At 48.3% G+C, this 23,984-nt stretch overlaps 1 protein-coding gene across 2 annotated transcripts in view; it reads left to right on the forward strand.

The window, feature by feature from the left end:
* Nucleotides 1-23,984, forward strand: part of LOC310745912 (uncharacterized protein) — a 58,856-nt gene that overhangs the window by 12,072 nt on the left and 22,800 nt on the right. Inside the window, exon 1 of one of the 2 annotated variants that reach the window (XM_083579134.1) lies at nucleotides 22,897-22,995. The exons of the other annotated variant lie outside the window; for it this stretch is intronic. Coding sequence (XP_083435260.1) covers nucleotides 22,977-22,995 — 19 coding nt within the window. The 5' untranslated portion in view covers nucleotides 22,897-22,976. Of the gene's footprint in view, nucleotides 1-22,896; nucleotides 22,996-23,984 lie in introns of those variants that run through there. 2 annotated transcript variants of the gene reach the window in all.

Genomic DNA, 23,984 nt, shown 5'->3' on the forward strand with positions numbered 1-23,984 from the left:
GATGCCTGATAATCGTCTTCCAAAGCAACTACTTTATTCAAACTTAAAAATGGAAAGCGTAATGCTGGTGGTCAACAAAAGAGGTTTAAAGACTGTCTCAAGGCAAATCTATAAAAATGTAGTATAAACACCAACAATTGGGGAACACTGTAGTACAGTGGTACCTCGGGTTACAGACGCTTCAGGTTACAGACTCTGCTAACCCAGAAATATTACCTCGGGTTAAGAACTTTGCTTCAGGATGAGAACAGAAATCGTGTAGCGGTGGTGCAGCGGCAGCAGGAGGCCAGAACTGGCCTCCACAGTCACTTACGGACTCATTGTTAAAACCATGTTTATGGAAGACAATCTTACTCGGCTATGAGTGATTGCCAAAGCAGAATTGTAGATTTGGAAGGAAACCCAAGGTCCAGCCCCCTATTAACGCAGGAATATGCAGTTGTCCCAGAGGGGTGTCGAACCTGCAACCTTGACATTTTCAGCACCATGCTCTAACCAGCTGAGCTATGCAGGCAGACTTCTCCAGTCCTCTTTCAAAGCCGCATTCAAAGTTGGAGACTTTAAAAATATTGCCGCATTCACATACATGAAAGCAGAGCGGAGAGACGCAGGTTGGAGTTGGGTGGTCATCTGCAATGGATGCTTTAGTTGAAATTCCTGAATTACGGCGGGTTGGACTAGATGATCCTTAGGGTCCCGTCCAACTTTACCGTTCTGTGATTCTAAGTTCCTGGAGGAGAGAGAGCTATCAATGACTACCAGGCAGAGGGACTTCTCGGTGGTGGCACCCGCCCTGTGGAACGCCCTCCCACCAGATGTCAAGGAAAAGCCAGGTGACTTTTTGAAGACATCTGAAGGCAGCCCTGTATAGAGAAGTTTTAGAACGTGGCTTTTTTGGGGGGGGGGGTGTTATTGGGTTATTGCTTTTGGTTTGATTTTATATAATAAAGAATAATTTCTTATTTATACCCCGCCCTTCCCGGTTCAGAAAACTGGGCTCAGGGCAGCTAACAACAAATTTAAAACAATCGATGCAACAAAAAACAGCATAAAATACAGTATAAAACGTGAATAACTGCCCCTAAGCTGCCCCTATTTTCATCGGAGAACTGTTGGAGGGGGTGGAGTTATGCGACCCCCGAGCCAAGGAGATAAATACCTATACAGCCTTTAGAAGATACCTGAAGGCAGCCCTGTGTAGGGAAGCTGTTTAATGTTTTATTATGTTTTTATATATGTTGGAAGCTGCTCAGAGTGGCTGGGGCAACCCAGTCAGACGAGTGGGGTATAAATATTATTATTATTATTATTATTATTGAATGTTGTTGTTTAGTCGTTTAGTTGTGTCCGCCTCTTCGTGACCCCCTGGACCAGAGCAGGCCAGGCACTCCTGTCTTCTACTGCCTCCCACAGTTTGGTCAAACTCATACTGGTAGCTTCGAGAACACTGTCCAACCATCTCGTCCTCCGTTGTCCCTTCTCCTTGTGCCCTCCATCTTTCCCAACATCAGGGTCTTTTCCAGGGAGTCTTCTCTTCTCATGAGGTGGCCAAAGTATTGGAGCCTCAGCTTCACGATCTGTCCTTCCAGGGAGCACTCAGGGCTGATTTCCTTCAGAGTGGATCGGTTGGATCTTCTTGCAGTCCATGGGACTCTCAAGAGTCTCCTCCAGCACCAGAATTCAAAAGCATCCATTCTTCGGCGATCAGCCTTCTTGATGGTCCAGCTCTCACTTCCATACATCACTACTGGGAAAACCATAGCTTTAACTATACGGACCTTTGTCGGCAAGGTGATGTCTCTGCTTTTTAAGATGCTGTCTAGGTTTGCCATCGCCTTTCTCCCAAGGAGCAGGCATTCTTCTCCCAAGAAGCAGGCATCTTTTTGTGACTGCTGTCACCATCTGCAGTGATCATGGAGCCCAAGAAAGTATTGAATAGGACGTCCCTATTTTCATCGGAGAAATGTCTTTGGAGGGTATGTGATTATTTATCCAGTAGCTGGAAGGGAGCGGGTATCTCCGCGCACTGATCCTAAACACAACTACGAGGTGCCCAATGTTCAGATATTCACATTCATTCACTGGCTGAATGCTTTTAAAACAATACGCCAGAGCCCCTTTGTTGAAGGCTCGGCGGGTGTGTGGGGTGGGAATAACGGGAGGAATCTCTTTTGTAATGCCCTCTCTAGCTAAAGCCTCGCAGAGCCAGGCTAGGTGCCCCCCCAAGCGCCAGCCCAACCGCCAAACGTCGAAGTCAGCAAGTCTCCATTTTTGCAGGGACAGGAGGGTGCCAGAGGCCGAGGAGAACTTGCTGGGGTTGCAGTTCCCGGGCAGAAGGTACGGGAAGGTCTGCCTGCCAAAGCCCCCACAGCATCCCTGCTCAGTCAAAAGTCAGAAATGGAACCAGAGTTCCCAAAGAGTTACATGGAATGACTGCTCCCCACATCAAATGGGGGTGCCTTTTGCGTGGTCGTGCGCAGCCCCGGATCCCAGGGCGACTCCTGGTAGTTAGGGCTGGCTTAATCTTCCCCAGGCTGGATACCTGGAGGTCTCCGCCTACCTCAGTCAATCGCCCAATCCCACCTGGGGAGGCGTTACCAGGGGATTGGCCAGGTAAGGGGAGGGACCGCCTTGCCCACACAACAGAAGGTGCGTCTTACCTGCGTCTTACCTGCGAAGCAGCAGTCGGCTCCAGAGCTTCTCCCACCTTCCCCTCCCTCAGTTAAGTCTTCTTTTGCAGGTTAACCTCTTCTCCACAGGTACGCTGCTACGTCAAGGTCACTGTTGAAGGACCAGAAAGGAATTTTCCTGCATTGGCAGGTTTTGCCTTTCCCATAGCAAAACGTCACAACTTTGGCGGTTTCAGGCCTGGGGCAGAATCCTTTTGTCTATATTAGAATCATAGAATCATAGAATCATAGAGTTGGAAGAGACCACAAGGGCCATCGAGTCCAACCCCCTGCCAAGCAGGAAACACCATCAGAGCACTCCTGACATATGGTTGTCAAGCCTCTGCTTAAAGACCTCCAAAGAAGGAGACTCCACCACACTCCTTGGCAGCAAATTCCACTGTCGAACAGCTCTTACTGTCAGGAAGTTCTTCCTAATGTTTAGGTGGAATCTTCTTTCTTGTAGTTTGGATCCATTGCTCCGTGTCCGCTTCTCTGGAGCAGCAGAAAACAACCTTTCTCCCTCCTCTATGTGACATCCTTTTATATATTTGAACATGGCTATCATATCACCCCTTAACCTCCTCTTCTCCAGGCTAAACATGCCCAGCTCCCTTAGCTGTTCCTCATAAGGCATCGTTTCCAGGCCTTTGACCATTTTGGTTGCCCTCCTCTGGACACGTTCCAGTTTGTCAGTGTCCTTCTTGAACTGTGGTGCCCAGAACTGGACACAGTACTCCAGGTGAGGTCTGACCAGAGCAGAATACAGTGGCACTATTACTTCTCTTGATCTAGATGCTATACTCCTATTGATGCAGCCCAGAATTGCATTGGCTTTTTTAACTGCCGCGTCACACTGTTGGCTCATGTCAAGTTTGTGGTCAACCAAGACTCCTAGATCCTTTTCACATGTACTGCTCTCAAGCCAGGTGTCACCCACCTTGTATTTGTGCCTCTCATTTTTTTTGCCCAAGTGCAATACTTTACATTTCTCCCTGTTAAAATTCATCTTGTTTGTTTTGGCCCAGTTCTCTAATCTGTCAAGGTCTTCCTAAACTGGGGGACATGAAGTGGTGACCCACGCCCCCCTTGCGGTGATCCCAGGGTTCCCCGTTAAGGGGAGGCGTTGGCCATATACCGAGAGGTTGCCATTGCTCTCCCCACCAACGGTGGCGAAACGGGGGGGGGGGGCGGGCTCTCTGCTTGAACGTATGTTCTCCAGAGCCGGCCCAATCCCCACACATTCTGGATAACCCTGAAGTCTCCCAGATCCCCGGCTGGGGACTGGGAGGGATAAATGCCCAGTGCCTGAGCCAAGGTCTCCCTGCATCTGAAACTTAACAAAGTTGTGGCCAATTTTAATCCCATAGCACGTTGTCTTGTGTCATGATTCTGCTTGGGGGTCGCCTGGGGGTGGGAGGACTCTGCCTGTCCACGCAAACAAGCGGTATTGTGTGGGTGGGATTTGATCATCTCCTGGCATATTCAGGGTGCACAGCTGAAGTGGGTTTGGTGCTCAAGCCCCCTCCGAAAGACAAACAAACAAAAACAGTCTTTTCGTGACGAGGAATAGTGTTATACAAAAAAAACTGCTCTCTTTCCCTTATGGGTTACCCAAGAACCCAGATAGAGTCCTTACGTAGGTTCTCTATTGGTAGGAGAAAATAACAGAGGCCAACCTGAGAATATTGAGAAGCAAAGCAACTAGTAAGCCTGATCTTTATTGATCTGTTGCAACAGGGTCCTCACCCCCCCCCATGTAGGAGGGAGGAGGAACCCAGAACATTGGTTTGCAAGCTCTTATATAGGCTTTTGAAATTGCCACCCTGTAGCTCAAGGCCACCCCCCAATACAGCACACCTACATCACTGAAGGAGCGGTCTGCAGCAGAAAACCTGTCTGCCAGGATACCTGATAATGGTCACTGATTGCTTTCACCTGGGCATCCTGGCCATTCCTTTGTGATGGTAAATACTCGGTTCCTGAATGCAGGTCACAGGCTCACAGGCTTATGCACAGATATGCCCTGAAGATGGGATTTGTGAGCAAACAGACAATGGGGAGGTTTCCCCATTTCCTTCCTCCTTGCAGAGAAACATTTGAGGTAAATTTGGGAGAATCAAAATCAGGGGTCAGCAAACTTTTTCAGCAGGGGGCCGGACTATATTTTTTTTGGGGGAAATTGAACGGATTCCTATGCCTCACAAATAACCCAGAGATGCATTTTAAATAAAAGGGCACAGTCTACTCATGTAAAAACACGCTGATTCCTGGACTGTCTGCGGGCCATATTGAGAAGGTGATTGGGCTGGATCCGGCCCCCGGGCCTTAGTCTGCCTATCCATGCTCAAAATGGTTTCAGGACTGTTTTCCTGTACTGTTTCAGACGTGGTTTATATATTTATGTATGTGTTTGCCTGGTACATTTATGAACCTTTATTTTATATCTTAGACCTTATGATTCTCATAACAAATAGGGCCAACAGAAATGTAGAGTGGATTGGGGTCCCGTAGGGTCATCTAGCACAACCCGCCACAATGCAGGAATCGAGTGCAGGTTCTGAGGATGAAGCCTGGGGAAGCTGTTGGCAGTAGCAGAATGTAAGCCCTGTTGTTGTTTAGTCGTGTCCGCCTCTTCGTGACCCCCTGGACCAGAGCATGCCAGGCACTCCTGTCTTCCACTGCCTCCCACAGTTCGGTCAAACTCATGCTGGTAGCATCGAGAACACTGTCCCACCATCTCGTCCTCTGTCATCCCCTTCTCCTTGTGCCCTCCATCTTTCCCAATATCAGGGTCTTTTCCAGGGAGTCTTCTCTTCTCATGAGGTGGCCAAAGTCTTGGAGCCTCAGCTTCAGGATCTGTCCTTCCAGTGAGCACTCAGGGCTGATTTCCTTCAGAATGGAGAGGTTTGATCTTCTTGCAGTCCATGGGACTCTCAAGAGTCTCCTCCAGCACCAGAATTCAAAAGCATCCATTCTTCGGCGATCAGCCTTCTTTATGGTCCAGCTCTCACTTCCATACATCACTACTGGGAAAACCAGAGCTTTAACTATACGGACCTTTGTTGGCAAGGTGATGTCTCTGCTTTTTAAGATGCTGTCTAGGTTTGACCTTGGAGCAATAAATGTATCCTGCTGGGGGCATAAGTAAATATTCAAAGGATCATAGAATTGAACCCCTAACAGGCCTGCTGGAAGTTGTAGTCCGGAACATCTAGGCTGGCATTCAAGGCTGCTTTAATAATTTTTAAAAATTATTTCTCGTTTCTTAATTGGGTGCTTTTGAGGTTTAGTGACCCTGGTTAACATAACTTTAGCCTTCATTATCTCTGTTCTTTCATTCCCATTCAGCCTGAAATCACTGTGATATGTTTTCTGCACTTTTTTCTAATATGTGAGAGTTCTGCTCTGGGAGCCAGACACAAAGCAATCTCTTTTTCCAAACCAAATTGTGAGATCCAAACCCCAGTCATGGATACTGACTTAAGAGTCGTGAACAAAGATCTTTCGAAGTGAAAAAGACCTGCCATGGTCCCAGGCGCCGGGCTTGAAAGCCTTATAGTTTTCAATTTGCATTTTTATGACAGCGATATCTCCCCCCCTCGTTTGTTTTGCTTTTTATTATAAAAATAAATGCACACATGCACAAAGATAAACACACAAAAATAACATATCTATAACAACTACTAACATGCACACGTACATTTTCTCCCTCCCTCATAACATTAAAAGTTGTGGGTGTCCGATGAAACTGAAGGTTGGAAAATTTCAGGACAGAAAGCCCATAGCAGCTGCTTTCATAATTGTTAATATTATTATATAATTTTTTACTTATACCCTGTGTTTCCCCCCAATGAGACTCAAAAAACAACCACAGTCTTTCTTCTTTTAAAATCATTTTTATTTGAGTCTACAAATAAAAATTTATAACCATCCAAATACATATCCATATGTAGATATTACTCAAAATCTCGAGACTTCCCCCCATCCCCTCCAGTTGTCAACATTTACAACTGCATATTATTCCACATTCTGTGTTTTATATCCTTCCATCTTATCCATAGTATTTGTTACATTACAAGTGAGATTAAAATCCTTCTAATGTTTTCATCTGCTTGCAATGGTCTCTTAAATAAATTAAGAATTTCCTCCTTTTTTTTGGTAAAGTTTTTGTACCCTTGGTTCCTGAGCTTTCCAGTCAGTTTTGCCATTTCGGCATAGTCCATCGGCTATTTCTTATTTCCATCTCTGGGCTAGTAGCATCTCTGCTGCTGTTGTCGCCTACATAAAGAGTCTTTTCTGTTCCTTTGGAATGTCGGTACGTACAATTCCTAATAAAAAGGCTTCTGGTTCTTTTTAAACAAAAGTTATTCTAAACATTTTCCTCATTTCATTAGATATCATCTCCCAGAACGCTTTTATTACCTACATATGATAAAAGGTACCTTGTTTTTCTTTACATTTCCAGCAGGTATTTGAACTTGTTCTATACATTTTGGCTAACTTAAAGGTAAAGGTAAAGGGACCCCTGACCATTAGGTCCAGTCGTGACTGTCTCTGGGGTTGCCGCGCTCATCTCGCTTTATTGGCCGAGGGATCCGGCGTACAGCTCCTGGGTCATGTGGCCAGCATGACCAAGCCACTTCTGGCGAACCAGAGCAGCGCACGGAAATGCCGTTTACCTTCCTGCCGGAGTGGTACCTAGTTATCTACTTGCACTTTGACATGCTTTCGAACTGCTAGGTTGGCAGGAGCAGGGACCGAGCAACGGGAGCTCACCCCGCCGCGGGGATTCGAACCACTGACCTTCTGATGGGCAAGCCCTAGGCTCTGTGGTTTAACCCACAGCGCCACCTGTGTCCCTTACCTTCAAAGGTAGCCCCACATAAAACTATTTGAGAACCAAGGTACTACTGTATCTGATTCAGTCTTACAAATCTTAGCAAGCCTACTCGGAGTCAAGTACCACCTGTCAATCATCGTTCTACCCGGACACTGAGGTCCAGCGCCGAGGGCCTTCTGGAGGTTCACTCAATGTGAGAAGTGAGGTTACAGGGGACCAGGCAGAGGGCCGTCTCGGTGGTGGCGCCCGCCCTGTGGAACGCCCTCCCACCAGATGTCAAAGAGAACAACAACTACCAGACTTTTAGAAGACATCTGAAGGCAGCCCTGTTTAGGGAAGCTTTTAATGTTTGATGTATTAAAGGTAAAGGTACCCCTGCCCGTACGGGCCAGTCGTGTCCGACTCTAGGGATGTGCGCTCATCTCACTTAAGAGGCCGGGAGCCAGCGCTGTCCGCAGACACTTCCGGGTCACGTGGCCAGCGTGACGAAGCTGCTCTGGCGAGCCAGCACCAGCGCAGCAGACGGAAACGCCGTTTGCCTTCCCGCTATAAAGTGGTACCTATTTATCTACTTGCACTTAGGGGTGCTTTCGAACTGCTAGGTGGGCAGGAGCTGGGACCGAAAGACGGGAGCTCACCCCGCCGCGGGGATTCGAACCGCCGACCATACGATCGGCAAGTCCTAGGCACTGAGGTTTTACCCACAGCGCCACCCGCGTCCAATCGTTTGATGTATTACAATATTTTAATATTTTTTTGGAAGCCGCTCAGAGTGGCTGGGGAAGCCCAGCCAGATGGGCGGGGTATAAATAAATTATTATTATTATTATTATTATTACTCAAGGAATAACATGCTGTAAACTTCCGATCATTGCCTGTATTTCGTAGTCAGACGCTTCGGGTTGCATGATCTCGGGTTGCGCACCGCGCTGAACCCAGAAGTGCTGGAACAGGTTACTTCCGGGCTTTGGCGCATGCGCATGCGCAGAAGCGCCAAATCGCAACCCGTACAGACGCAGGCGTGGTGCTGCGGGTTGCGGGCGCTGCGGGTTGTGAACGTGCTTCCTGCATGGATCACGTTCGCACCCCAAGCGTCCACTGTAATGCATTTTGCCGTGGCCAGCTGAATTCTCCATGTCATCTGACCCAAAGGAAGGTCCGGACCCATCACTGCTGGGATGAGCCAGGATGAAGAGTTCAGTAGGTGACACACCTCCTCCTTAATCCTGCGTAATGCGCACAGCCGCGATTTCCCCATTCTGATCCGAGGCTCCTGGGGTGTGTTCAGAATATGTCGCTATTTTTAGAGTCCGTGGGACAAATCTGCTGACAGGCCTGTGTTTGGCTGGCACAACAGCAACAGCGTTGGAAAAACGGTTCCTGCAACTTTTCCCGGCAGCTTGCGGTAAATCCAGAGCGGTTTAGTAGTGCTTGGATAAGGAGATGAGTAAGGCAGCCCAGCTCAAAAGGAGACAAAGGATGGATGTGGGCGTCAGATCACATATTGTTATAGATTCAGGGTAAACCCTAGAAAGCACCGTATTTTTTGCTGCATAAGACGCACCCGACCATAAGATGCACCTAGTTTTTGGAGGAGGATCTGATGGTGAGTTTGGGGTGACCCGATGCAAAAATCCTGAGGATCCATGTGGATCCGTGCTTTGTAACCACATTTTTGCACCATTGCAGCCCCAGGCAACAGTGGGTGCGTGATTTTTTTGCTGCAGGCTGTAGCCATGGACATGCTATGTGATCTGATGGTGAATTTGGGGTGACCCAATGCAAAAATCCTGAGGATCCATGGGCTTTTAACTCCCCGCTCACAGGCAGCCTCCTTTATCTCTAGCGTCCCTTATCCTCTCCCCAATTGGCAAATGATCAGCGGCTTTGTTTCAACACCCACTTCCATCTTTCTAAAAAAAAAAGCATGATCTGCTTTTTGCCCCTGGGCAGTTCGGCTCCAGGGACCACGCATTCGCTCCATAAGACGCACAAACATTTCCCCTTACTTTTTAGGAAGAAAAAAGTGTCTCTTATGGAGCAAAAAATATGGTAATAAATGCTTATGTTTGGGTGATTTTTGATATGAAAGGAGAATGCAAGCAGCAAAGGAATTTGTGTGGCTGATCTACGGCCATCAAGGAATAATAGAGTGACATTAACAATACAAGGGATCTTATTTTTAAAAAATAATAATAATTGTAATTTTCATTTATATACATTACAACAATTATTCAAACATAATTCTGACATTTGAGACTTTGACTCCCCCCTCTTTCTGCAGTTCCCCCCCATTTATTTCCATCCTTTCCTGCATACTCCAAATTATCTTAATTTATTTTTTTATGCGTCTATTCTCATATATATCTCATAAAGCGGGACCCTCTAACCACTGCACGACCACTGGCTCTCAGTGCAGAATACGGCCTCAGACTTTTGTTCCGATTCTTCCTTCCTTGTTGGCAATTGTCCAACCTATTTCATAGACTTTTCCCACCCCCGATTTGGCACTGGGGGGCATGTTGACTTTTGCATTGCATCCTGGGAAGCAGAACTCATTCCACCCACAGAGCGCGTACGAGAGGGAGACTGAATTCTCTTGCAAAAACGCGATGGACACCCGAACTGACAAGAGTGGAATCGTGCAAAGGCCTCCGAGACAGAAACTGGCCGAGTGGAATTTAGCAACGCTTTATTTACAAAGATTGGGTTGAGAGAGAGGCGGTTGTGTTCCCCAGTGGCATTTTTTGGGGGGTGTTTGTCCTCTCCGAAGGAGGAGACGTTTGACGGATCCCTAACTGGTTCTGACGTCTTCGTTTCTCAAATATTATGCGAACTTGAGAGCCGGCAGCAAATCTTCAGTGGGAAAACCCAGAAAGATGCATATTACAGTAGGAACCTTCCCAAAACCCAATAAAAATAAATAAATCAAACAGGACACAGTTGGGACGACTCTTATGGAATCTGCTTGACGCAGAATCAGACCATTAGTCCCTCTGACCCAACATTGCCTAGTGAGTGTTAGAATCATGTTGTTGTTGTTTAGTCATAGTTACAGATAGGTAGCCGTGTTGGTCTGCCATAGTCAAAACAAAAAAAAAAAATTCCTTCCATGGAGAGACCTGGTCTGAACAAAGACATTGGATTCTTATCTCATTATACATGACAAAGCCATTTTTCACCTTCTCACCCCTTGCTTTTTCCTGTAAGACCTATTGCAGTCGTTAAGAGTCGTCAACAGGCTCATCACAGCTATCTGCCAATCACCCATTCCCACCACCCTTCTGAGTAATACCCCTCCCCACCTTCTCATTATATAGAAGGATCTGGCAACTTCTGTTTCAGTGTATCTGAAGAAGTGTGCATGCACACGAAAGCTCATACCAAGAACTAACTTAGTTGGTCTTTAAGGTGCTACTGGAAGGAAATTTTTTTTTTGTTTTGTTTAGTCATGTCTGACTCTTCGTGACCCCCTGGACCAGAGCACGCCAGGCACTCCTGTCTTCCACTGCCTCCCGCAATTTGGTCAAACTCATCTTGGCAGCTTCGAGAACACTGTCCCACCATCTCGTCCTCTGTCGTCCCCTTCTCCTTGCGCCCTCCATCTTTCCCAACATCAGGGTCTTTTCCAGGGAGTCTTCTCTTCTCATGAGGTGGCCCAAGTATTGGAATCACTGGATATTTGTGGTAGATTGCTGTAGATCTCTCCTCCCCCCCAAAAAAGCTTTGGCTCCCCCCCCAAAAGCTCAACAACTTATTTGTCTCCCCTGTCAATAACAATGGATAGATCACAACCAGTATTTTTATAATGGGAATAGATCACAGTCTCTTGGGAGTTGGACGTTCCTGGTATACAAAAACCTCTTTCTCTTTAAGGGCTCCAGGTGAGCAGCTTCTCTACCTGGGCCACACCCAATTCCCCCAAAAGCCATTGCAAACCTCCAGGACCAGCCAGATAAAAGGAGGGATCTCCCAAGAGTCTTGCATTTTCAATTCTAGCTGGGCTTCCTGTCTCTGCTCTGTTGTTATGAAGGCCCTAAGATGCTGAAAAAACCCTTTTAAATTTACTGTGCTGCTTTCTGAATCCTTCCCTAAATGGATCCCTTGCTGAATATTCGGCGGCTTGCAGAAGAGGAAGACAAACGTGAGTTGTTAGCAAAGGGGCTGGTTAGGGTCTACACTTGAGTAGAGACCTGGGGGGTAAAGGATGGGTGGAAGGGCGGGTCTGCTATACTCCCACTGCCCCCAAAATTTTGCAAATATTTTTCTGTGCGAAGAAGGGCTCACTTGGATTTAAGGCTTAATTCTGGCAACTATTCCTCTCCTCTGTCCCAAGATAAGTGTCGCCCTATGACATGGAAAATAGCAAGGGCACCTCTAAGCATGTACAGAGTGTGTTTGCATTCCAGTGAATAATTTCTGCAAACCTGAACCCATCTGGGGTAGGAATTTTTGAGGCCTGGGGCAGAACCTACAGGTGTGTTTTTGGCGATCTTAGGCTGCAATTTTAGCCCCACTTACCTGGGTGTAAGACGCATTGAATTCAAGAGGACTTTCTTTTGAGTAGACGTGGATAGGCTTGCACTGTTAATCTTAAAACTCCGGAGTTTATTCTGCCGGCTGTGGATTAGAAACCTTCTCTGAGTTACTCCCAACTTTTTTTATCCTTTGGTTTCAAAGCAGTTTGCAATTCTGATATTTTATATTTTATTTTTTCCAGGGGAATCCTGGGAATAGTCTTTTGCAAAGCCACCTTCCCCCAGTTAAAGGACATTAAGTTTGCCATCCTACATATATGCTTACCTAGGAGTAAGCGCCAATGAACATAACAGGGCTTACTTATGAGTAAGCTTGTGTGGGTGTTGTACTTACATGGCTGTGATGCCTTGACTGTGTTGCTTTAAAAACACTGTATAGGGGAACCTACCCAGGTACGTCTGTTTCAACACATCCTTCTCCAACTTGGCGCCCTCCAAATATTTTGAACTACAACTCCCATCAGCCCCAGGCCGATGGGACTTGTAGTCCAAAACATCTGGAACGTTCAAGAAGGCTGGTTCTAATATGAAATATTGTTCTGTAGAATTGCTTTAAAAACTGGTGGTTCCATATACATTATGTTTTCAATACTTCTTTTTTATCTGTGTTTTGCTTTTTAACATCTACATGCAGCCGCTGGGAGAGATCATCAGGGGGTTTGGGCTGGATGTTCATCAGTATGCGGATGATACCCAGCTCTACCTCTCTTTTAAATCGGAACCAGTGAAGGTGGTGAAGGTCCTGTGTGAGTGTCTGGAGGCGGTTGGAGGATGGATGGCAGCTAACAGATTGAGGTTGAATCCTGACAAGACTGAAGTACTGTTTTGGGGGGACAGGAGGCGGACGGGTGTGGAGGACTCCCTGGTCCTGAATGGGGTAACTGCGCCCCTGAAGGACCAGGTGCGCAGCCTGGGAGTCATTTTGGACTCACAGCTGTTCATAGAGGCGCAAGTTAATTCTGTGTCCAGGGCGGCTGTCTACCAGCTCCATCTAGTACGCAGGATGAGACCCTCCCTGCCCTCAGACTGTCTTGTCAGAGTGGTGCATGCTCTGGTTATCTCCCGCTTGGACTACTGCAATGCGCTCTATGTGGGGCTACCTTTGAAGGTGACTCAGAAACTGCAATTAATCCAGAATGCGGCAGCTAGACTGGTGACTGGGAGTGGCTGCTGAGACAGCATAACACCGGTCCTGAGAGATCTGCATTGGCTCCCAGTACATTTCCGAGCACAATTCAAAGTGTCGGAGCTGACCTTTAAGGCCCTAAACGGCCTCAGTCCAGTATATCTGAAGGAGCGTCTCCACCCCCATCGTTTTGCCCGGACACTGAGGTCCAGCGGTGAGGGCCTTCTGGTAGTTTCCCTCGCTGCAAGAAGCCAAGTTACAGGGAACCAGGCAGAGGGCCTTCTCGGTGGTGGCTCCTGCCCTGTGGAACACACTCGAGTCAAAGAGAAAAACAACTACCTTTTAGAAGACATCTGAAGGCAGCCCTCTTTAGGGAAGCTTTTAATGATTAATAGGTTATTGTATTTTGGTGTTCTGTTGGAGGCCGCCCAGAGTGGCTGGGGAAACCCAGCCAGATGGGCGGGGTATAAATAAATTATTATTATTATTATTATCATCTTGTTGTTCGGGTATTTTATCAGCGGGGCTGATTTCTGAGTAAGCCTACCTAGGAGCCATTGGGATGTTTGCAAGCAGAAGGGGACCCCAGTTTGCAATCTGGACTGGGATCTGGAGTTCACATAAGAGCGTGCCGGATCAGGCCCATGATCCATTTAGTCTTGCACCCTGTTCTCGCCGTGACCAACCCGGGTGCCATTATGGCAAACCCCCAAACAGGATCCGAGCCCAAGAGCCATCAGCAGCTGGAATTCGGAAGCCTAGAACAGAGCCATCGTGCCCTGCTTCTGTCTCAGCTAATAATGTGCTTTTCAGATTCCTCCTTGACCTCCTGGCTCTGAGTGGTCAGCGAAAAGGAGCTAGACATCTGTTGTTGTTGTTTAGTCGTGTCCGACTCTTCGTGACCCCATGGAGACAATATACAGCCTTGCCGTACTCCTTTCCCAATTTTGAACCAATCAGTTGTTCCATATCCAGTTCTAACTGTAGCTTCTTGTCCCACATAGAGATTTCTCAGGAGACAGATGAGGTGATCAGGTACTCCCATTTCTTTAAGAACTTGCCATAGTTTGCTGTGGTCGACAGTCAAAGGCTTTTGCATAGTCAATGAAGCAGAAGTAGATGTCTTTCTGGAACTCTCTCGCTTTCTCCATAATCCAGCGCATGTTTGCAATTTGGTCTCTGGTTCCTCTGCCTCTTCTAAAATCCAGCTTGCACTTCTGGGAGTTCTCGGTCCACATACTGCTTGAGCCTGCCTTGTAGAATTTTAAGCATAACCTTGCTAGCGTGTGAAATGAGTGCAATTGTGCGGTAGTTGGAGCATTCTTTGGCACTGCCCTTCTTTGGGATTGGTATGTAGACTGATCTTCTCCAATCCTCTGGCCACTGCTGAGTTTTCCAGACTTGCTGGCATATTTAGCACCTTAACAGCATCATCTTTTGAAATTTTAAATAGTTCAGCTGGACATCCGTGGCTCCTTAAATAGGCTTGCAGCCCTCTCTGCCACAACCCAGCATCTATCATGTTGATGCCCCCAGCTTTCCCTCCCTCCAGTCCCTCTGCCCATTTCTTAAAAGCTCATTGGCCGTGTTGCCTTTCGGTCTTAAGTGAGCATCTGTTCCTGGTGTGCTTATCTTCTTAATCCTTCTCTGACCTTAAGAAAGTTGCTGCAGCAAGGCAATTAGATCTCTCTTCTCTCTAGGGCATTGTGGCTTTCAAAGAGCCGATTCAAACACTGGGGGGTGGGGTAGCGTATGTGACCCTCTTAATCACCTGTCCATCAGATTCCCTTCTTGTGGAAAGCTAGCAGCTCAGGGAGAATTATATTCAGCCACTTATTATTGAGGGGAAGTGCGTGGAACAGGTCTCGGTGTTTCGGGTTCTGGGAATGGAGTTGAGAGATGACCTAACCTGGGGTAAAGGGTAAAGGGACCCCTGACCATTAGGTCCAGTCATGACCGACTCTGGGGTTGCAGCACTCATCTTGCTTTACTGGCCGAGGGAGCCGGAGTACAGCTTCCGAGTCATGTGGCCAGCATGACTAAGCCGCTTCTGGCGAACCAGAGCAGCACACGGAAATGCTGTTTACCTTCCCGCCGGAGTGGTACCTATTTATCTACTTGCACTTTGATGTGCTTTCGAACTGCTAGGTTGGCAGGAGCTGGGACCGAGCAACGGGAGCTCACCCCATTGCGGGGAATCAAACCGCCAACCTTCTGATTGGCAAGTCCTAGGCTCTGTGGTTTAACCCACAGCGAAAACAGCAAAGACCTGATGAAGAGAGCACGGCAGAGGTTATATTTTCTGAGAATCCTCTGGAAAAACAATCTCTCAAAGGACCTGTTGATGGCATTTTACCATTGTACTGCTGAGAATGTATTAACTTATGGTCTCTGTGTGTGGTTTGGGAGCTGCACGGTCAGGGAAAAAATAATGTTGTCCAGGGTTGTAAAGACCGTGGAGAGAATAATTGGGCGTAATCTTCCCACCTTGAATCAAATCTACGCTTCCAGGTGCCATAATAAAGCTGCAGAGATAGCGCAGGATAGTGCGCACCCCGGAAACGATCTCTTTCAGCTTCTGCCTTCTGGAAGAAGGTCCAGGGTTATAAAGACTAGGACTAGCCGCCTGAGAAACAGTTTCTATCCAAATGCGATTTTGGTTTTAAACGCAGTGTAAGGTAGTCTTTAATGGGATGCGGGTGGCGCTGTGGGTTGAACCACAGAGCCTATGACTTGCCAATCAGAAGGTCGGCGGTTCGAATCCCCGCGACGGGGTGAGCTCCCGTTGTTCGGTCCCTGCTCCTGCCAACCTAGCAGTTCGAAAGCACGTCAAAGTGCAAGTAGATAAATAGGTACCGCTCCGGTGGGAAGGTAAACAGTGTTTCCATGCGCTGCTCTGGTTCGCCAGAAGCGGCTTAGTCATGCTGGCCACATGACCCGGAAGCTGTACGCCTAATGGTCAGGGGTTCCTTTATCTTTACCTTTATTCAGACCACACCTGAAATACTGTGTCCAGTTCTGGGCACCACAATCTAAGAAGGATATTGATAAACTGGAAGGTGGGCAGAGGAGGGCGGCCAAGATGATCAAGGATCTGGAAGCCAAGCCTGTTGAGGAATGGTTGAAGGAGCTGGGAGGAGGAGGAGACTGAGAGGAGATATGTGAGCCATCTTCAAATACCTGAAGGATGGAGCAAGCTTGGTTTCTTCTGCTCCCTAGGGCAGGACTTCAAGTTACAAGAAATGAGATTCCAACTAAATGTTGGGAAGAATTTTCTGGTGGTAAGAACTGCTCAACTCCTTTCTTGGTAGGTTCTCCTTCCTTGGGAGTTTTTAAGCAGAGCTTGGGTGGCCACCTGTCGTGGATGACAGCTGTGATTCCTACACTGAGCCAGTGTGGTGTAGTGGTTAAGAGCGGTGGACTCGTAATCTGGTGAACCGGGTTCACTTCCCCGCTCCTCCACATGCAGCTGCTGGGTGACCTTGGGCCAGTCACACTTCTCTGAAGTCTCTCAGCCCCACTCACCCTACAGAGTGTTTGTTGTGGGGGAGGAAGGGAAAGGAGATTGTTAGCCGCTTTGAGACTCCTTAAAGGTAAAGGTAAAGGGACCCCTGACCATTAGGTCCAATCACGGACGACTCTGGGGTTGCGGCGCTCATCTCGCTTTACTGGCCGAGGGAGCAGGCGTACAGCTTCCGGGTCATGTGGCCAGCATGACTAAGCCGCTTCTGGCGAACCAGAGCAGCGCACGGAAACGCTGTTTACCTTCCCGCCAGAGCGGTACCTATTTATCTACTTGCACTTTGACGTGCTTTCGAACTGCTAGGTTGGCAGGAGCTGGGACCGAGCAACGGGAGCTCACCCCGTCGCGGGGATTTGAACTGCGACCTTCTGATCGGCAAGTCCTAGGCTCTGTGGTTTAACCCACAGCGCCACCTGCGTCCCTTGAGACTCCTTAGGGTAGTGATAAAGCGGGATATCAAATCCAAACTCTTATTCTACATTGCTTTGAGTGGATGAGGTAGAGGTACCTCCCAACTCTGCAATTGTAGGATGGGAACCATAGTGCAAAAAATCGGCAGGGACCCCAGATTTGGGCCAGGCCAATTCACCCCCACCGCACTCTATGCAAGATTAGCCTTTTTACTGTGCTGCAAGTGATCTCTGAAAAGTAGCCAGGCTTAATCCTCCCTTGGCAAGGATCCCAAAGGTCTTAATGGGAAGGAGCGGAGCTTGCAACTGTCTGAGCCTGAGAGAGACCAGATAGCATTTCCCGTAAGCTGCATCCCGTTCCCTGGAGAGTTGAGCCGGATCAATAGCAGCTACAGCAGAGCCCATTAGCTAGACCTTCACCCCAGAAGTGGACAGTCCCGATTCTCAAAGGCATCATATCTGGGCAAGCACAGAGCTGGCAACTTTCCCCTGTTCCCAGTGAGGGTAATAATCAAAGTACTGTAGGTAGTACTTATTTTAGTGCTTTGCTGTTCAGAGCGCTCCACGTTCCATCTCTCAGCCATTTGCAAAGCAGGCTTCTCTGTTAAGTGGATCAGTATATGTTGGGGCATCCATGCCCTGTGGCTCCCGGGCAGAGAATTTGCCCTGCATGCAGGAGGGTTCAGGTTCAATTCCCAGCGGCAAGTCCCAAGGGGGCGGCCCCATGGCTGTCAACTTACAGATTTGAAAATAAGGGACCAGCAGCCTCGAAAATAAGGGATCAGCAGCCAAAATAAGGGATTTTCCAAGCACAGGTATGTTCAGCTTCTGAGCCCCTCCGAGCCAAAGGCAGAAAGCCCAGCCAGCAGCCAAATGAAGACTCAAGCCTCAAGGAAAACCACCGTCACCTCTCCGCTAGGAAGTGCTGAGCAAAGGCAACGCGGCCGATTTGATCAGCACAAGGCATGCAAGCTCCCAGTCGTTCTTAGACTTCTTATTGGGTGAGCAATGCAGCCAAGCAACACAGTTGGAGCCTCCCTCCTCCCTGGGCGGCAGGGAGGGAGGGAGAGGAGCTGCTTCCTTTGAAACCTGGGAAATTTAAGGGACATCATCAATAAGGGACAGCAGTGGGACACAGCGCTGGGATAAGGGACTGTCCCGCCAAATAAGGGACACTTGAGAGCTATGGGCGGCCCCTCGCTTTAAAAAGGATCTCGCAGAGTTGCAGAAGGTTCAGGAAAGGGCAAGCAAAACGGTTAAGGCAGAGCTTTCCAGACTTCTCATGTTGGCGACACACTTTTTAGACGTGCATCATTTCACGACAGTCATTCAGTTTTAGGGACGCGGGTGGCGCTGTGGGTTAAACCACAGAGCCTAGGGCTTGCCAATCAGAAGGTCAGCGGTTCGAATCCCCACGACGGGTTGAGCTCCCTTTGTTCGGTCCCTGCTCCTGCTCCTGCCAACCTAGCAGTTCGAAAGCACGTCAAAGTGCAAGTAGATAAATAGGTACCGCTCTGGTGGGAAGGTAAGCGGCGTTTCCGTGCACTGCTCTGGTTCGCCAGAAGCAGCTTAGTCATGCTGGCTACATGACCCGGAAGCTGTACGCCGGCTCCCTCTGCCAATAAAGCGAGATAAGCGCTGCAACCCCAGAGTCGTCCGTGACTGGACTTAACGGTCAGGGGTCCCTTTACCTTTTACCTTTAATTCAGTTTTGCTAGCAAACCGGCAGGCTGCCCGCTCCCTTTCGAGCCCCAGGAGGAGCTTGGTAAGTGTTCACACAAAACACCAACTAGGTAAAAAGGTAAAGGACCCCTGGACGGTTAAGTCCAGGCAAAGGCGACTGTGGGGTTGTGGCGCTCATTTTGCTTTCAGGGCGAGGGAGCTGGTGTTTGTCCACAGACAGCTTTCCGGGTCATGTGGCCAGCAGGACTAAACCGCTTCTGGCGCAACGGAACACGGTGACAGAAACCAGAGCGCACGGAAACGTCGTTTACCTTCCTGCTGTAGTGGTATCTATTTATCTACTTGCACTGGTGTGCTTTCAAACTGCTAGTACATTTCCGAGCACAGTTCAAAGTGTTGGTGCTGACCTTTAAAGCCCTAAACGGCCTCGGTCCAGTATACCTGAAGTAGCGTCTCCACCCCCATTGTTCTGCCCGGACACTGAGGTCCAGCACCAAGGGCCTTCTGGCGGTTCCCTCATTGCAAGAAGCAAAGCTACAGGGAACCAGGCAGAGGGCCTTCTCAGTGGTGGTGCCCGCCCTGTGGAACGCCCTCCCATCAGATGTCAAAGAGATAAACAACTACCTGACATTTAGAAGACATCTTAAGGCAGCCCTGTTCAGGGAGGTTTTTAATGTGTGACATTTTGATGTATTTTTAATCTTTGTTGGAAGCCACCCAGAGTGGCTGGGGAAACCCAGCCAGATGGGCGGGGTACAAATAATACATTATTATTATTATTATTATTATTATTATTATTATTATTATTATTATATTCCAGCTTCTGGAGGCACTGCAAAATAACACAGACTTGTCTAGTTGCGGTGTTTGCTTTTCTCTCTGTGTGCTGGCGGTGACGAGATTGGAGGGGCTTAAGGGCTGGTTCACGTCACTGTGAAATCCGCCGCAAGCAAGGTGCGCTTGAGCCTTGGCCATTAATTGGGGCATCTCCCTGGGGTGGGCGTGAAGGGCTCATGGGCGTAGGTGGGGATGACGGAGGCTCTGAGCCCGGCCACCTGGCTTGCCATGTAGCCTCTTATGCGCGCTGACAAATGGCCTTTTCAAGTTGGCTTTCCTCCAGGTCTCTTCCAGAGAGAGCGGGCCGGGAATGACTCTGCATTGAGCTCAGCGCACTGGATGAAAAATCTAGGGCGCCGCTGAGCATTGTGGAAAGAAAAATGGGACTGGTGTCCAGTTTCGGATGGAGGCGGCTATTTTCTCCCAGCTGGCTGCTAATTGCTGATCTTGCGCATTGCCACCGTTGTCTTTTAGAAATAAATAATGGTGGCATTCTCACAATTTGCGTGCGTGTGTTTGGTTTATGTGTGTATTTCATCACACAAACTATGCTCGCATTTTCACAGTCAGAGGGGCCAATGCTGGAAACCACAGGCGGGGAGAGGGCTCTGGCTATTTTTGTTTTATTAGTATTTATTTAATTTCCAGACCGCCCTTCATCCGAAGATCCCGGGGCAGTTCACAACAGAAAAAAACCCACAAAAGGAGAGCACAAGAATGTGTAATAAAATAAAAGCAAACCGAGAAATCCTCTGCCCCAGAAACACATTTTAAAAGGCATTTAACAGGCATAGGCAAATGGCCCTCCAGATGTTTTTGGGACTACAACTCCCATGATCCCTAGCTAACAGGACCAGTGGTCAGGGATGATGGGAGTTGTAGTCCCAAAACATCCAGAGAGCCGAGTTTGCCTATGCCTGGCATAGAATGTTAACCAACCAAACACCTGGTTGAGGATAAATGTTTTTGCCTGGCGCCTAAAGATATGTAATGGAGCTCAATCAGTAGAGTATGAGACTCTTAATCTCAGGGTCCTGGGTTCGAGGTCCACGCTGGGCTAAAGTGTCCTGCGTTGCAGCGGGTTGGACTAGATGACCCCCGCGGTCCCTTTCAACTCTATCATTCTAAGCGCTTGTGCTTGAGTCCTGCTTGTCAGTTTGTCCCACACAGGCAACTGGTTGGCCACTGTGAGAACAGGAGGCTGGACTAGATTGCCATTGGCCTCATCCAGCTCTCTCCCACACACCTACTTATTCATGTTTTATTAAGGAAATTTCATTTATAAAAAGGTAGAGTGGGGGGGGGGGGAGAAAGAAGGGGGGGAGTGAATCAGAATGAAAAACAGAAAAGAAAAATTGCATCACCCTACAAGGGACGCGGGTGGCGCTGTGGGTTAAACCACAGAGCCTAGGACTTGCCGATCAGACGGTCGGCGGTTCAAATCCCTGCGACGGGGTGAGCTCCCGTTGCTCGGTCCCTGCTCCTGCCAACCTAGCAGTTCGAAAGCACGTCAAAGTGCAAGTAGATAAATAGGTACCGCTCCAGCGGGAAGGTAAATGGCGTTTCCGTGCGCTGCTCTGGTTTGCCAGAAGTGGCTTACTTCTGCTGGCCACATGACCCAGAAGCTGCACACCGGCTCCCTCGGCCAAGAAAGCGAGATGAGCGCCGCAACCCCAGAGTCGGCCACGACTGGACCTAATGGTCAGGGGTCCCTTTACCTTTTACATTAATATAAGGTAAAGGTAAAGAGACCCCTGACCGATAGGTCCAGTTGCGGCCGACTCTGGGGTTGTGGCGCTCATCTCGCTCTATAGGCTGAGGGAGCCAGTGTTTGTCCGCAGACATGTGGCCAGCATGACTAAGCCGCTTCTGGGGAACCAGAGCAGCACACGGAAACACCGTTTACCTTCCCGCCGGAGCGGTCCCTATTTATCTATTTGCACTTCGATGTGCTTTTGAACTGCTAGGTTGGCAGGAGCAGGGACCGAGCAACGGGAGCTCACCCTGTCAAGGGGATTCGAACCGCCAACCTTCTGATCGGCAACGCCTAGGCCCAGTGGTTTAGACCACAGCGCTACCTGCGTCCCCTTACATTAATATAGAGATGTGTATATTCTTATTATCCCAATACATGTATAATTGTCAGTAACCGAACATATTCTGTGTAAACTCATTCTGAATATCATTGTATTTATCCAAAGAAAGTCTGCGTCTATAAGCTGTCAATTTGTACGTTGCCAATGTCATTGTGCTGTGAAGCCATTCATTAAGGGGAATAGTATCTCTATTCTCCCAATTTGTCAATATGGCCTAGATTAGGGTGTGTAGAATCCATTTTCGCCATCCTTTTGTCAACTTCCATACAATGGGTATATACCGTATTTTTCGCTCTATAAGACGCACCAGACCACAAGACGCACCTAGTTTTCGGAGGAGGAAAACAAGAAAAAAAACATTCTGAATCTCAGAAGCCAGAACAGCAAGAGGGATCGCTGCGCAGTGAAAGCAGCAATCCCTCTTGCTGTTCTGGCTTCTGGGATAGCTGCACAGCCTGCATTCGCTCATTAAGACGCACACACATTTCCCCTTAACTTTTTAGGAGGGAAAAAGTGAGTCTTATAGCGCAAAAAATATGGTAGTTCAAGAGCATATTCACCTCTGGAAAAAAATATTTTCCCCCCGGTCATGCTTGTATATTACAGTCTCAAATACAGAAAACAGACCAGGGCCAGATTTAGATTAGATGTGGCCCTCAGCTACTGAAGGTAATGGGGCCCTTTGGATGTCCAGCTGTCCTTTGTCAACAACAAATTGTCGCTTTTGTGTGTGTTGAATATATGCTATATACGGGGCCCATTACGTACATCATAGGAGTCTACACAAAAACACTATTGCTGTATGTAGGTTTAATTTAATTTAATTTGTTTTTTATCTTATAGTTTGGAAATGTACATCCAGTTGTTTTTTTCTTTAAGAGTGGGGCCCGAAGCTATAGCACTGACTTGGACTTTCAGTAAAATGTCGGGTTTCGTGAATTTGCCTCTGTCGTCCAAAACTTAGCAAAGGTAGGGGAATCACCTGGAAAAGATTGAGTTCCGGCTTCCCATGTGTTGCACACCTGAACCCATGAAGCACCATTGATGGGCTTACCTGCCGTGACTTGGCCCAACCCCTTTTAAGTGTCCTCTCCTGCCATTGGCTCAGCAGCCAAGGTGTGTCACGGAATGCTGCGAACACTCTAATTGATTCAGAAACTTGCATCACACAAAGCCCAGATAGGCCTTAGGGTGGGATATCTCACTAGCGATGGGCTCAGCGAGGGAGAGGAAGGGCAATACCATCGCAGGATGGGCCAACTCTTAGACCGTACGTATGCGTGTGTGAGAGAGTATTGCACACAAGAATTTGACCATAAGCTTATTTGGATCACATCTTGGTCATGATTTTTTTGGGGGGAGTACCCCTTCTCCTCAAGGGACGTGGGTGGCGCTGTGGGTTAAACCACAGAGCCTAGGATTTGCCGATCAGAAGGTCAGCGGTTCGAATCCCCACGACGGGTTGAGCTCCCTTTGTTCGGTCCCTGCTCCTGCTCCTGCCAACCTAGCAGTTTGAAAGTGCAAGTAGATAAATAGGTACCGCTCCGGCGGGAAGGTAAACGGCGTTTTCGTGTGCTGCTCTGGTTCGCCAGAAGTGGCTTAGTCATGCTGGCCACATGACCCGGAAGCTGAACGCCGGCTCCCTCGGCCAATAAAGTGAGATGAGCACCACAACCCCAGAGTCGGCCACAACTGGACCTAATGGTCAGGGGTCCCTTTACCTTACCCCATCTCCTCTCCAATAAGCCAGCAAACCTGTAAACGGGATGAGAAAAGACAAGCTGGAAAAGCCAAGCATTAGTTGGTGCCAAGAAGGCCTTTTTGGGGAGAGCATTCCACAGTCGGGGGGCCACCACAAAAAAGGCCCTTCCTTGTGCTGTCTGGAGGGCCACTGCCACCACATCACAGAATGATGATGATGATGATTTTTTTAGTTTCTTTTTTCAGACATAAAAACCAAGAGGAAAAAATATATACTAGAAATGTCCCACCCATAGATAGTTAAAAGCCAGAGGCCTAGTTAAGAAGGAATTTTGCCTGATGCCTTGAAGATATACAATAATAGTGACAGATGTCTCCACCCCCATCGTTCTGCCCAGACACTGAGGTCCAGCTCCGAGGGCCTTCTGGGGGTTCCCTCACTGAGAGAAGCGAAGTTACAGGGAACCAGCTTGAGGGCCTCCTTGGTGGTGGCGCCCGCCCTGTGGAACGCCCTCCCACCAGATGTCAAGGAAATAAACAACTATCTGACTTTTAGAA

The sequence above is a fragment of the Podarcis filfolensis genome (genome assembly GCF_964270895.1).
Source record: "Podarcis filfolensis genome assembly, chromosome: 12".
Classification (NCBI taxonomy): domain Eukaryota; kingdom Metazoa; phylum Chordata; class Lepidosauria; order Squamata; family Lacertidae; genus Podarcis; species Podarcis filfolensis.